The sequence below is a fragment of the Anopheles darlingi genome, chromosome 2 (assembly GCF_943734745.1).
Source record: "Anopheles darlingi chromosome 2, idAnoDarlMG_H_01, whole genome shotgun sequence".
NCBI classification, from domain to species: domain Eukaryota; kingdom Metazoa; phylum Arthropoda; class Insecta; order Diptera; family Culicidae; genus Anopheles; species Anopheles darlingi.
Window position 1 is genome coordinate 18,047,092 of NC_064874.1, and position 15,000 is coordinate 18,062,091.

Here is a 15,000-nt window from a genome sequence, read left to right on the forward strand (position 1 = left end):
CAGGTTGAGTGATAATATCCTTTGAAGTACACACACACACACGCTGTCGGACGCGTAAATTCGATTTCGATTTCTTTATTACAATGTACAACTGGTGGCCCTTGCTGTCTCTACAAAGCACCGCACCAAGCAGTTCACAGCTCGGTTGTTTCGAGATTACGGGCGTACGCCGCCGTTTCGTTCATCCGTTTGATCTGATAATTGTTGCCAACGGTCGCCACGTGTCCACTGTCACCGGTGCTCGCCTTGCGTGACACCTCGTACTGCAGACAGTTGTCGATGAAGAAGCCCGAACTGAGCGAACGTTCGTACTGTGCATCGATCGCATCCTTGCACTTGTCGAACTCATCCTTCAACCATTCGGCGCCCTCACCGATATCGGTCACACCGCCAACACCACCGTCACTGATCCATATCGGGTTGCTACCCTTCATGCTGTGCTTGTTGGTGTTTGGTACGGCACCGAGCACCTCCTGGTAGGCACGGCTTGGCCCCGATGTACCTGTAAAGGCAAAAGCAATGGAAGGTAAGTACATTGTCCAACAGAACGCTGGTACGCGTGTCGATGAAGACCAACCATAGGCAGCGATTTTGGCCGCACGTAAGCGTCTCCTATAGGACAGCCTCTGGGAAACCGAAAGCCCTATCACAACGATGAGCAGCGAACCGAGCACCAGGTTCGTTACGAACAACCAGATAATGTTGACCGAAAGCTCGTCCATCTCGGGCGTCTGTATTAGCTGGGAGGCTTGTGTGTCGAGTACATTGAATTCCTGGAAAGAAACAAAAGCGTAAGGGTGCGTGGAAGATGTTGTCACATTAACGGGGCAAGTCAACAGACTTGGACTTACCTTGAACAGTCGGTCAAGCTTCTCGACGTGTTTGTCCAGCAGCTGTAATACCTCGTGCACCTCCAGCACCGAGTTGTTCTTCTGATCAACGAGATGCATAAACATATCGCTCTTCGTACGATCCACCGACCCGTCCGGGTTCTCGTGTAGCCGGATATCGTCAATATTGACAATACAGCCGCTAACGTTACTCAGTATCCTTGAAACGAGACGGATGCGAAGAAGCCGGTAAGTGAGACGTCTAATCTCTTAGCAAACAATCCTCGGGTATGCTCCGGGTCGGACGGATGGGCGAACGGACGGAACCACTTACTCTCTGAAGCTGTTGATGTTATCTCGGATTTCGGACGGTCGCTGCCGTAGGATGAACTTTACACGCTGGTCCTCCCGGATGAGGTAGATGAAGACGTGTGCCCGGTCGGCGCAACCGAACGAATCGTTGGCCGTGACGGAGAAATCAAAGTAGCCCCGCATCGATTTCTGCGGGAAGAAGTTGAGCAACACTTGGCCCGTATCGGCATCGACCAGAAATGGGTCACTCCGCAGCTCGTCCAGCCCTTCGGCGAGCGTCTTGCGGATCTCGCTAAGCCGATAGTAGCGTACCAGCCCATTCAGCCCATCGTCATCGTCGTGTGCCTAGCCGGGGAGATGAAAATGAACTCCGGATTGTGATAAGAACTCCCTACGGTTTATCGTCCCTCTCGTGACGGCCTACCTTTAGCTGCAGGATCGATGCACCGAACTGGTACGAAGTAGATATGCCTCCGGTGAAGATTTTCGACTCAAACACGGGTGAGTTGTCGTTGATGTCGTTCACGTAGATGGTTACCTTTAACAGATTAGCTCCATGTCCGGTTGGTGCCGCAGAAACGTTCCCGCTCGCGGTGCAATCATCCGTCGCCTTAATCTGCAGCTTGAACCGAGACTTTACCTCGCGATCCAGCTCCTTGCTCACCATCAGCTCGTGCGATACGGGATCCAACTGGAAGTGACCATCGTCATTGCCGGCCACGATATAGTAGCACACCGTTGTCGAGCTTGTGGCACCCTCCAGTGGATCCAGATAATCCTGCTCGACCGTATCCGGTAGCCGGATCCGTTCCGCTTGGGGAATGGTGTGCTCGGTAAAGTTAAGACTGATCTCTCGCAGCAGAAACTGGGGCTGATTGTCGTTCACGTCACGCACGTAAACGATCAGATCGACACTGCTGCTGAGCGGTGTCGGTACACCCTGATCGTACGCTTCGACACGCAAATCGTAAATCATCTGCTTCTCTCGGTCGAGCGGTGACGCGATACTGATTTCACCCGTTTCCTTGTCGATCGAGAACTTCTTGTAGTTACCGGTTGTGTCCATCTTGAACCGATACCGTACGATCGCGTTCTCCCCTACGTCTTCATCGTACGCGTGCACTTGGAAGAATGCCTTACCAACCGTCGTGTTCTGTTGAAAGGCGCAAAATGGTATCATTTCTGAATTTTCTATAGACAAATAAATTGCTTACCTCAAACACCTTCACGGTGGTATTGCCACTAGGAACCACAAACACCGGTGGATGATCGTTAAAGTCTGCGACACAAATCTGCACACCGTCCTTCACCGTGTTCGGGGTGTTGCCTTGATCGCTTGCGATCACATCGAGCGTATAGTTACCGTACAGATTTTTCAACGGTCCACGGGCATAGATTTCAGCCGATTGTGGTGAGATCTGCTGGATGTAGAAAATCCCGGAGGCGTCATTAATGTCGAAGCTGATCTGCCCATTGCCAGTGGTTGGATCATCGGCATCCGTTGCCCGTAGTTTGACGATCGGTTCGTTGATGTTGTGATATTCCGTGATCATGCTACATCCCGTAGGCTTCTGGATGACCGGTGCATTATCGTTATCATCCGTTACGTGTACCCTAAATTTGAGACAAAATATCAACGGTGTTAGGGGTACGTTGCGTGGCAAGTGTTTGTCTTTTGATTAGCTTACAGTATGTGCTTGAAAGCATTCCGACTTTCACCATTCAGGTAACCATATGGATAGTTATCCCACGCCTCGACGGCCATCATGTACTGATCGGTCTCTTCACGATCCAACGATCCAGCCACCCGAAGGATACCCTTCTCCGGATCGATGCTAAACTTTTCCTATCAAACAGGACATCGCAAATCATTATCTTACTCAAAAACTCTACAATTTAAAGCTCTCACTGAACATACCTTCGAGCTAACGCGATCCAAAATGTACGTTATCCGTCCGAAATCTCCCGAATCCAGATCCTTGGCGGTGATGACGGCTATCTCGGTACCAACCGGTGCCCCCTCGGACACATAAAAGTCACTCACCCCATCGACAAAGTACGGATTGTTATCGTTCTCGTCCAGCACCTGTACAAACACCTCCACGAACGAAGCCCTCGGTGGGCTGCCAAAGTCCGTGGCCCGGACCGAGAAGTTCAACCAACCGTACTCCTCATGGTCGATCCGATTCCGCACCACAATCTCACCCGTCTGATCATCAATGTGCAGCAACTCGAGCACACTCTTGTCCCCCTCCAGGCTGTATTTGATGGTTTTGTTAAGATCGGCATCCTCGGCCACCACCGTACAGACCGGCACACCGTACTGGCTGTTCTCGGCGATCGATTGTTTGTAGAACGGCTTACGGAACTTGGGATTGTTATCGTTCTCGTCCAGGATCGTTATCTTCAGCACGGTGCTCGCTATCTGGTCCCCGCGTTCGGCTGCCACGTCCTCCACCATGCAGACGAGTTTGATTTCGGAGATTTTCTCACGATCCAGTAGCTTGGAAATCTGGAAACGGTTTCTTGTCCGTTAGTTGCCCGCACTACCGAGCGTCCGATAAGGTCTGTTCACTCCCTAATATCGATCGATGTAGGGAAACCTTACCTTAAGCAATCCATTGTTGACATCCAGCACGAAGGCCGCAGCAAAGTCGTAATCATCCAGCTTCACCGGAACGCCTTCCTCGGTTTTACCCTCGGATTGGCTCCGATCGATGTAGTACCTCAGCATCGCGCTCTCATCCGGATCGTTCGCCATCAATCGATACACCTCGGTACCGACCGGTGTGTTCTCCTTCACCGAGATGGCCGTCGGCCCCACGAAAACCGGTGGCTTGTTGTTGACATCCGTCACGGTAACGTTAACCAAACATGATCCCTGTAGCTGCTGGCCACCATTCCCACCATCCGAAGCGATCACTTCCAGTAGATACGATGCTCCACTCGTTCCCATCGAATCCGGACCGACGAGATCGGGATCGAGCGATGCGCCACTCGTCACCGATATCTCACCCGTCTCGGCTCCGATAACGAACTTCCCTTCCGCACCCTGCTGTATCCGGTAGCTGACGAGATTGTTCGGGAACGAACCATCCCCATCCATCGCTATCACTTTCAGCACCGGAAATCCACTCATCGTATCCTCCGGGATTTCGATGGCGTACTGTGCCTCCAGGAACTCGGGCGCATGATCATTCACATCCTGCACGTACACCGTAACCTCCACCTGGGTGCTAAGCCGTGGTTCGCCTCCATCGTTCGCCTCAACCGTCAACGAAATGGCCCGAGTGTCCGTGGTGCTGCCTTCGAGCTGCTCGAAATCGACCGCTTCACGCACCGATAGCCGCCCGGATTTGAGTCCCACGTGAAAATGCTCGGAATGGTGCGTCTCGAGTAACCGATACTCGATGGCACTGTTGGGCGAACCCTCCAGATCATTATCCCGGGCCTCGATCGTGATCGGTGATTCGAACTCGAACGCATTCTCCTTCAACCGCACCTCGTACCGTTTCTGCAGAAACACGGGTGCATTATCGTTAACATCGAGTAGGTTCAGGATGAGCTGCACCGTGTTGCGGTTACCGCGGCCACCATTATCCTGCGCTTCCACCGTTAGGTAGTGCTTCTGGATGATCTCGCGATCGAACAGCTGATGCTCGTTCGAACTGACCGTTATAATTCCCGTGCGTGGATCGAGCTGCAGTGAACTCGAGATACTTCCGGTTAGATTCGTATACCGGATGCCTCTCGTACCGTAGCTACCCGAATCGACATCGGTCGCACTGATCTGCACCAGCACCGTGCCCGTGCTAACGTTCTCCGGTACATCGATCTCATAGATCGGACGACCAAATTCAGGGAAATTATCATTCTGATCCAACACCTTCACACGAATCTGTGCCACGTTACGGCGAGCCGGTGTGTCGATTTCACTAGCCACGATCGTTAGGTTGATCTCACGCAGCCGCTCGTAATCGAGCAGCGCCGGATTCTTCACGCGAATTCCAAACGTTGCCTCATTTATGGCACGCTTCGGAATTACCTCAAAAATGTCACTCGGTGGTTGTAGCGCTAGGAGGAATGTTCCATTCGTCCCTTGATCGTAATCAAACACTTCGTTGCGGCTACCTTCGAGAAAGGTGGCGAGTGTATTCTGTTGCGCGTTCTCACTGATCTCACACTCGTACGGCCCGGGGCTACGGAACCGTGGGATTTCGTCGTTCACATCCGTCACGATCACCGTGATTTCCATTGTCGCGGAGGGTCGTGGCTATTGAGGAAGGGAGATTCGAGCACTTAACATCGCAACGTCTTCTTCTGCTATTATTGCTTCATCAACTTACCTTCAGTTTACTCTCCTCAGTGGCCACAATCTCCAGGATGAACGCTCCGTTAATGGGATTACCCGAGTCCTCTCGATCCAGCTTCTGGCGCGTTCGGACCGATCCTTTGAGACGATCCACCTCAAACAGCTCGCTGGCATTGTTGGAGATGTCGTACAGAATCCGATTGTTGATGCCTCGATCTCCATCCACAGCTTTCACTGTAATGTGCCAGCGGTTTAGTCTTCAGTAGCTGCTTCCACCCCCGGGAATGTCGCTTACCTCGCATCACTTCCGAACCGATCGGTGCATCTTCCGATATCCGGACGACGGGTTGCGTCACCAGAAACTCGGGCGGTTGATCCTCGACATCCTTCACGCGCACCAACAGAGCAGCCGTTCCCGTGTTGATGCGTCCCTGTGCCGAGCGAAAAACCGAGTTTATTGAATCCTTTTGTCGCTTTCCAGTACACCTCCAATCCTTGGGACCTACCTGTATGGCACGATCGACGGCCAACACGTTGATGTGATAGAAGTGTTGCCGCTCGTAGTCGAGTGATCGTGCCAACCGCACAACGCCCTTCCCATTGACGGTGGCCACCGAGAACACGTTGTTCTCTTCGCTCAAACCCTGTATGAGGTAGATCACCTGTCCGTACGCACCTTCGTCACGATCGGTCGCCTCCAGCGTCGTCAATATGCCCGGTGGGCTATCCTCGGCCACCTCCAGTACCGAGGCGAACGGTTTAAAGATCGGTTCATTATCGTTAATGTCTTCAACGAGCAGCAGGAAGCTTTGCGTGACGAAGTTACCCTCACCGAGCCGCCCATCGGACAGTGTTAGGATGAGCGTGTACTCTTCCTTCGTCTCGCGATCGAGCTCGTGGTTTAGGTAGACGTACGCTTCGCTCGAGGTATTCTGTTTCAGTCTTATGATGTTGCTGTCGGCACTCTTCTGGACGCCGAACGTGAGCGGATCACCGTCGGCATCGTAGCCACGCAGCTTGTAGATCAGCGTACCGACTGGCGTGTCGGGGTACTCCTTCAACCTTATCACTATCTCCGCGTGATCATCGATCAGAAACACCGGAGCACGGTTACTGCTGGCTGTGCATACGAGTAGGCTTAAGCATAGAAATGCAGCGGCTAGTAACCGCTGCACGGCCGATAGCTGCCATTTGAGCCGACAGACAGTTCGTCTGAGTATTTCCCTCTGCAGCTTATCGTTACTACTACTACTACTAGTACTGTGGTTTGGTGTATTCATGCTGACTGCTTGGTTTGATTTCACGTTACCCTAGTGGCTGAAATGAAATGTTATACAAGAGACGAAATTCAATTTCAACAACCACCACAAAACTATACACTTTACTAGCACCGACGCAACGCCAACTGCATCGCGCTACCGTTCTCTCGCCCATTCCCATTCCGGATTTAATAGGATTTGAGTTCAAGATCATCGAGCGACCACAACCGAACCGGGGGCTGCTGTTGTTTGTCTATGCGCATAAATCAATCTTCTCCTTTCTCCCGCGACCTGAGGTACAGAAGTGGCTTCTCTCGCTCTCGCTGGTGGTGCAATCCTCCTTCGTGGATCTTCGCAATTGTCTTGGCGGTGCTGGTAATTGCACTTGAAGCCAACCACGCTGCTAAGGGTGAATGGAGAAGCGCTAGAAGCACATAGCACCCTTCACGGTCACAAACAATGAGGTTTCCAGCGCCAGTCAGCGTCAGCGTCGGTGTCGGTGATGAGCCATCTCCCCGTAACGCGCCCCGTAACACGACCCGCCGGCAGATTCTTATCTCGGACTGTTTTCCTAGCCCTAGCATTTGCCATTTGCGTGGTGCCGGTACTTATGGCGCGGAAAAGCGGCCATTCTTTAGTGGCATTTCCCAGAAGATGCACTTTATACCCGCCCCGTTGGAGCATATAAGTTCTGATGGTAGCGGCCAGATTGCGGGATCCAGGTTCACACGCTTTATACGCTCCCACTCCCGCTCCCGGGGGACATGTGCAGTGACTCGTCATGATGACCGCCTTGACCCGGTAAGGGCACTTCTTGGGCAGATTGTTCTCGTTTTGTAAACAGATAGTCTAGCAGATTGTAGCGGTGGATACTATCGTTCATTATAGCTACAAAATGATCAGGCATGTGTGATCTAATGTAATAATTATGGTACTTTGCGGTTCATGCAACGGTAATCTACTCGTTAGGTGAGTATTACGTGTTTTGCGAATAATATTTGAGGAGGACCAAACGTACATTTAAGCATTTATATGCTAAAATCAGCTGCATCATGGTAGCTATTAAGATAAGGTCATTAGAAGAACAGTTTATTGAGATATCATGAATCAGTTTATAAAAAGAATGATTTTCGACAAGAAAGTGTTTGAGCAGCCAACAAACAAGCAATCAACGATTAATATTTCCAATGTAAATGTTACAACCTCTGCATATTGAGAGTTTTTTTTAATCTTTTTCAATGTTTAAAAAAAATCGTGGTTCTACACACCACATTTGAGTATTTTTTGATCATTTTTTTTTACTTTTCTAGTGGAATTGCTATAAAATATTTCTTGGAGATGCTCTGTACTCATACTTCACGCCGCAATACCCAAAGGTTTCTGTTCTAAACTGACGCATTAAACTTGAGTCTGATGCACTGGATGAGTCATAATTGTGCCATAATAAAGCTACTAATAGAGCGATCATGTTACCATTGAACTATTCTCTAGCCCTGACATGGTATTTAATTTAGAAATCAAAGTTGGCAATGTCCAAACGGTTGTCCAAACAATTGTCTCCAAATTTGAAGAGCCTACCGACGGCCAACACTAGCAACTGCCCGTATTACTTCATATCGCCACGATTGCACCGATCCCCAAAAGTCCCAGTGCCCCACAGAACACACACAATGGACCAACGATCATCATCTCGCACGGGCACGCCGATGATTGCGCTTCGCCTAATTCCAGTGACACTGTTTGGCCTACTTTGGCTACTAAGAAGCCCGCCAGCTTGCTCTGCAGCGCCCCTTCGCATTCGAATACAAAACAGCAACGGTAGTAACAACACCAACAACAACAACGCCATTGCTCATTGCCGCGGCTCAATAATTCACGTCACGCTACGTAACACCCGCTGACGCTGACACAAGCAGCTTGGGCGCTCGCGCCACCGTTTCCCATACAACACCGCCATCCGCTTGGACCATCCGCTCGCCGGTGCTCGACGGTGACGAAACGACGACTCCCGGCTGTTGTTGTTGTTGTTGTTGTTTGTGGCGGAATAATTCCCACACGCACCGCGCAGAAGAACGCGCGCCCGTGCGCGGCTCAACATCAAGACCGAGGCCCATGCTTACATGCTCAACCAGCATTAACTGCCAGACGGGGCGACGACGCGCTGACCCCTTCGGTAATGCCGTACCTTTTCTGTCGAGGGCACATTATGCGATATGAGTTCTCCCTCCCTCTACCCTCTACCCATTGGCCACTGGCTACGGGCTGGTGATGAAAATGCGTGAGAAAAACCCTCCAAAAGACAACACACAACACAGCAGGTCCATCAACCACCACCACCGATCTACCGGCCTCCTCCCAGAGCTTTCGATTAAATTGGAAGCCTCTCTACCAATCTGCCGCCCCACCCACCGACAAAAGACTATCTCCCGGTGTGACCATCGACGAGATGATGAGAGACAAGACTTGCGGTGGCTTGAGGCCGCCCCAAAAATTTCATTATATCTAATCCCCCTATCTCGCGTTCGCTAATTTGAACGTAGCCCCGGGTAGCTTTTACGCTGAGGATCGGGGAATCTTTGCCGAAAAATCTGTCGCCAGCCAGCCAGCCAGCATCGTCGTCGCGTTTCGTTTCGCGTCACTTAGATGGCATTAAGGGGGGGCTTCGGTTATTTCGGGTCAAAAAAGGGCTTATTTTTGACGATTTATTGTGCAGAAACCATTCAACTTTATTTTTTCAAAAGAATGTCATATTAAACTACAACTTTTCAAGAACATTTGGTTCTATTTTGGGGTATATTTGATCAAAACTACGTTCATGGCATCCAATCGAGAAAGGCAATTTTGCAAAAATGTACTTTTTGCGGTGCCCATCGTAGCTACGTGCTGGGTCATTTGAAACATACAAATGGGTATTCTTTTGTTAGATTATAAGTTTATCCAGGTAGCCCCGTTAAGTTTTTGTTAAATTTCCTATTTTTCGATTTTTGGCAGATTTTTAAAGTTGAAAAAGTGTTAATTTTTTCGATGTTGCTTCAAAAAACGAGTTTTATATAATTAAAAGAATTATCAAAAAAAAAGTATCAACAATTTTAACAAAAACTCAACGGGGCTACCTGGCAAATAGTGTACAGATTAGGTGTTCAAAATTTCAAATCGATCGATCCAGTAGTTTTCATGCTACGATGGGCACCGACTTTGAAAACGTAGGTTTTGGGAATCGCGATTCAAAGTTGCGAGATACTTTGAGCCTTGTATGAAGCTCTGTTTTTCAAAAATCAATATCTTTATCAATTTTGCTTCGATTGATCCCAAAGTTTTACACAATGCTCTTGAAGGGATAAGCACTTATAAAAAAATGTAAAAAGTAAATGCGAAGAATTAAAATAAAATACCGAAGCCCCCCCTTAACAGATTAGTGAGCAAAACGCAACGCCTCGGGGCTCGGTGTGGAACATTTTAACTCCTTCTTCCCATTTTGCGCCCCGTTTCCCCGTTCTTTTTCCCCAGAAGACACTCACCGTTCCGGCGAAAGGTGGAGGTGGAGGAGGAGATTCTTGCTGGAGTTGTCTTTCACCAGCGTTTTTTTTTTTTTGACCGAATGGTTTCCGCTTCCGTCAGCCCCGTACGCAAAAGTGCTTACGCTGTTTGGCTGTTTCTCTCGTTTCTACTCGCCCCGAACCTTAGTGTTCCCTAGTTTTGTTTTCACTTTCTACCCTTGGCGTCACTTTCAGGGGGGGGTGCCCATTGGGGGTGCGCCCGATCTTGCTCTGCATCTTGCACAACCGGCCATTTTCCGGACAGAAACACAACAACGCACACACGAGTGGCACACACGGGGGAGAGACACTACGCCGGGGCGGGAAATTGAAAATATTTTAACTAACCACCAGCTCCTTCGCCACCACCTTCTACTACCAGCAACAGTAGCATAAACAGGCAGTTCGCGAGGTGAAAGTCGCCGAGTGTGTGTGGATGTGTGTGTGTGTGACTAACCTTCTCCAACGCTACCACTAAATGGTTTATCAAAAACAATTTTATATCCGCCTCCGACCGGTGCCGGTGCCTGCGATGTGTTATTGCGAGCTGCGGCTACGGCTGCGGCTGATGATGATGATGATGATACTGAATGGTGGGAAACCGAGAAAAGCTCCTCGACGCACTCGACGCACTGGTTATCGCCCGAGCTTCCCGCACTTATCGCTGGCAGTGATTAACATTCGGAGCCGGCACTAGACACCTTCGGTTCCGCCTTTCGCCTTTCGCAAAATGCATTTTCACGATTTTCCACGGCGAAAATGGCGAAACACCACTGCGCGCCCGGACGAAGGTGTCGCCGTCGATCGCGGCCGACGATCACGTAATGGCGGCACTAGAAAGTGCCACTTAATGCACCAAAACGCACACACACACACACGCACGTCAGTAGAATTCTGATGGTTTGAGGCAAAACTGAACAGAAGGATCACCGACACCGGGGGAGTATAAGTGGTACCCGCGTACGCAACGTGGCTTGCACCCGCAGCTTTTGTTTGCAGAATGATGCACTTGCCGGCGGAGGTAACACAGATAAACAGTGAACAGTGAAGAGGAACGGTCGGCCACCAGCTCGAGACAGTCGGTATTGCGTGCGGCGTTCTCGAAGCGTTCCACTTACTCGCCGCTTTTTTTTCTTCTTTGTATCTAAAAGTGCTTCTCGTTCTGCGTCTCTGGATACGCACCTACAAGCACACACACACACACACGGGGAACAAACTCACTTTGGTTATGGTTGGTCGCCGCGGGTGTCAGACACTCGGCTCGGTGTTCCACCTGCTGCTACACACTAATCCCCCCGGTTGGAGCTCGAAACGTGGTCGGCCATATTCATTGTCGCCAGCAACACTTCACCGAACATTGCGATCCCGGACGACGGTCAAAAGAACTACTCTGGCCCTGCACTGCAGACGCCGACGCCGACGCGGAAAATCACTTCCAAAACTTTGCTTTCTTTTGCGCACACGAACGAAACAAAAAAAAACAACACTCGCGGGCGACGCGCGCTCCGGAAATGCTTCCAATTTCCGAGTGTCACTTGCGGGCTGGCAACGGGTAGCAACGGTTGCGATGGCGACGTTACCGGCGGAACGAAATGGTCCAGCAACGATCGAGCGATCCACGTGTGGAGCAGAGTGGCTACCGTAATGGCGTCGTCGGGCACGTACATCCGTCGAATACGACACCGGAGCTACGACTGACTCCGGTTGGTTCACGGTCTGGAAAAAGGCCCCCGTTTTCTGCCTCCCTCTGGCCTACCTCTAACCCAGGCGGCAGGCCAAACACCACGGCACGGCTTTCGCGCGCGCCCCTTCACCACCAAACCCCCGCCTCCACCAGAAAGTCCCCATTATGTGGAGGCAACCAACACGCAGCAACATACGCTCGAGGGGGTGCGGGGGGAGAAGGGCGCCGCTCGGTGCTCTGCTCTCTCTCTGCAGGGTTCAAACCCTTGGATGCAACGGTTCGGAAACCGGCGCCACCGTCAACCGCCGCCGACTTCTCGACTACCATGGCAACGAATGGCGGAATAAGCGAAGGGTTTAGCAGCCACCATGGGAATGCGAAGCGCAGCCAGCCATGCGACCACCGCCGACGACCAGGAAAATGGGAAGGAATCAACAATGCGTAACGCCGCGCGTGGTAGCATGTGGCCCTCGTGGAGGTGGTGGTGGTGCTTCGCTGGCTGGCTGCATGAATTAAAGCGCACATCCCACAACACCCTCCCCCTCCTCATTCGGCAGCATAAAGCAGCATCATACGGTCAGAGGTACGACGGCATGTGCGCTGTGGCGTCGTCGTCATCGTCGTCCCCTCCCGAAAAACGGCTCGGACACTCGGGATGTCCGTCCATCCTTGCCATCTGGCGCATAGCGTTCCATCACGCTGCTGCTGCTGCTGCTGCTGCTCGGCGTTCAACGGCATTCCGTAGTGTCCACCACGCGAGCCATCGAACGCAACGCAATTACGCCCGATTCTCGTCGCCCGAAAAGCCGGTCCGGAAGGAGTGGTGGTGGTGGTAGTGGTGGTGGTAGTGGTGGTGGTGGTAGTGGTGGTGGTAGTGGTGGTGGTGGTGTCTGCGTGCGAGGAAAATGCAAATCAACCCCCGGGCACAACCCGAATGATTCTGAATTGCAGCACCAGACACGAGGGAGAAGGGAAAAGGGGCAACAGATGTTCTTGAACCGAGGCGCATCATTTCGGATGCTAATTAATTCAATGCCACACCGAACGGAAGGGAGGACGGCGGGGGAGGGGGATAACAAAAGCGGCACACTCTGGATATGGTTCGGTGTCCGCGGCCAGCGAGCCGTGGCGGCAATGACATGTCGCTCAATGAGTGTCGCCACTGGACACATCCCCAAAACCCTCTTCGTAGTGCAAGTAGCGACCGCAAAACCAGTGTCCCCGAAAAGCCCCCAAAATCCCGGCATAATCCACCGAGGGGGGAAGGCGGCATTCAGCTGAGGCTTGAATGCGCCGATTCCCGGTGTCCCCTGGTCTCCCGACCTGGATGGTCTGGTCACTATTTGCAACATCATGTATCCCGGCAGCAGCAGCAGCAGCGCTTGGTGGCGCCGTGACATCACAATTATGTTGTTTTCAACCACCTCCACCACTACCACCACCTCCCATTTCGGGAACTGGAACCTGTTGCCCTTCCTTCCCCATCCCCCGGGGAGGGTGTAGTGTTCCCAAGCAAACCCCTCGGGGGAGGGGTGCCTCGGGAGAAGGGGTGAGCTTTTGGTGAATCAAATCATGCTAACGTCACCATAACATGGTCTGCTACCGCCTATGTGTGTGTGTGTGTGTGTGTGTGTGTGTATGCAGTGGTATGTGAGACAACGAGGGGGTGGAAGTGTCACTTTTCGCACAAACCTTGTCCCCTCTCTGGCCGAAAACCCTCTGTCTCCCCCCCGGGGGGTGTGGAGATGACACATGCTTCTACTTCTCACTCTTCCTCTATTTCGGTCTCTCTTTTCTCTCTCTCTCTCTCTCTCTGTCTGTTCCCGTACGTTTTCCATCCCCCATCCATTCCTTCTTTTTTTTTGGTTGCAACATTTTTTCTCCCTTTTCTCACTCCAGACACGGCTGCTGCTACTGCTGCTGCTTGGTTCCGATTTCTATTGTTTTTTGTTGACGTTTTTTCTCGTTCGGGCGGAGCGGTCATCGTTCGGGCCATGGCGCTCCTGGGGTGGATGGAGCAAATGTTTGCGAATGATTTTTCTTAAGCTTTTTGTTTGTATTCCGTTCAGCCGCACCGGGATCTCGCTTCCTTCGTTCTCTCTCTCGTTGGTTGGTTTCGTCGTTCCGTCGACCGACCGCTAATTGACTCGCCTTTTGCTCGCTATCCACCTCCCACCAGTTCCTAGTTGTCCACCAAGCAGTCCCTCCTATAATTGCCCACTAGCCATGCAGCTACGTCTGGAAGCTAAACAAGCGAAGCGCCACGTTCCTTCCGTATCGTTCACGGCGATGATGGCGGCGGCGATGGTGATGATGATGATGATGATGCTGATGATGCCTCCTTTTGACGCTTTTGTTCTGCGCGCTGTTACCGTGCCGTGGCTGGCGTGGAGGCGAGAAGAAGTCCATATAAGATGGATTGCTCGTCGGAGATACAAAGAGAGTAAGAGAGACAGAGAGAGTCTGGCGGAGTCTTTGATAGCCAAATTTATGGCCACCATGATTGTGCAGAGACCCGTACTAATGGTGAGTTAGATGAGCAGCAGCAGCAGCAGCAGCAGCAGGATACGATACGGGCACCAACGGTAACGAGTTGTGAGTTGTAAAACAATAATTAATTCCGCGAGGAATTGGATGGGAATAGCGCGAAAAGATTGATTAAAACACCCTCCTCTCCATCTCACCGCTGCTCGAGTCCTCCCTCGGGCTAACGGTGGTCTATCCTTTATCATCCGCCTGCCAAAGCAACAAAGTAACTGCCGAAGGCCATTCCATAGTTGCCGTTGTCACTGATTTACACACCCCAGACGAGGAGAAGACGAGGATGTAGTAGTTCGAAAAATCAATACCCATCAGAAGATTAATAACGGCCGCTGGCATACGATCCTTTTGATCCGTCCACGAGGACGACGATGACGACGACGAGGACGAGGACGAGGACGAGGAAGGATGGCATATTGCGCCGGGATGTCAAACCCCTTTCAATCATTGACTGCCGTGGACGACAATAAGAGCATCGCGCACCGTAACCATTACATCCGTACATCCGACAACAAGCACTAATCGA

The 15,000-nt window shown here is 51.4% G+C and overlaps 1 protein-coding gene across 1 annotated transcript; it reads right to left on the bottom strand.

Annotated features, from left to right (window-relative positions):
- Positions 1–134: 134 nt before the first annotated feature.
- Positions 135–6,734, bottom strand: LOC125951856 (cadherin-23). Its single transcript, XM_049680937.1, has 12 exons — positions 5,961–6,734; positions 5,750–5,885; positions 5,489–5,688; positions 3,751–5,415; positions 3,061–3,654; positions 2,831–2,988; positions 2,357–2,756; positions 1,567–2,295; positions 1,165–1,487; positions 852–1,050; positions 578–773; positions 135–502 (listed from the first exon to the last, which is right to left on the bottom strand). Exons 1-12 carry the CDS (start codon positions 6,732–6,734, stop codon positions 135–137), a joined length of 5,742 nt encoding a protein of 1,913 aa, XP_049536894.1.
- Positions 6,735–15,000: the final 8,266 nt, after the last annotated feature.

Bases quoted from the DNA above. Each gene is read 5' to 3' on its own strand.
- LOC125951856 (XM_049680937.1), bottom strand. From the start codon at position 6,734: ATGAATACACCAAACCACAGTACTAGTAGTAGTAGTAGTAACGATAAG. The intron at 3,655-3,750 runs GTAAGGTTTCCC...AACCGTTTCCAG, and splicing joins TCAACAATGGATTGCTTAAG to ATTTCCAAGCTACTGGATCG. The intron at 2,296-2,356 runs GTAAGCAATTTA...GCCTTTCAACAG, and splicing joins CCACCGTGAAGGTGTTTGAG to AACACGACGGTTGGTAAGGC.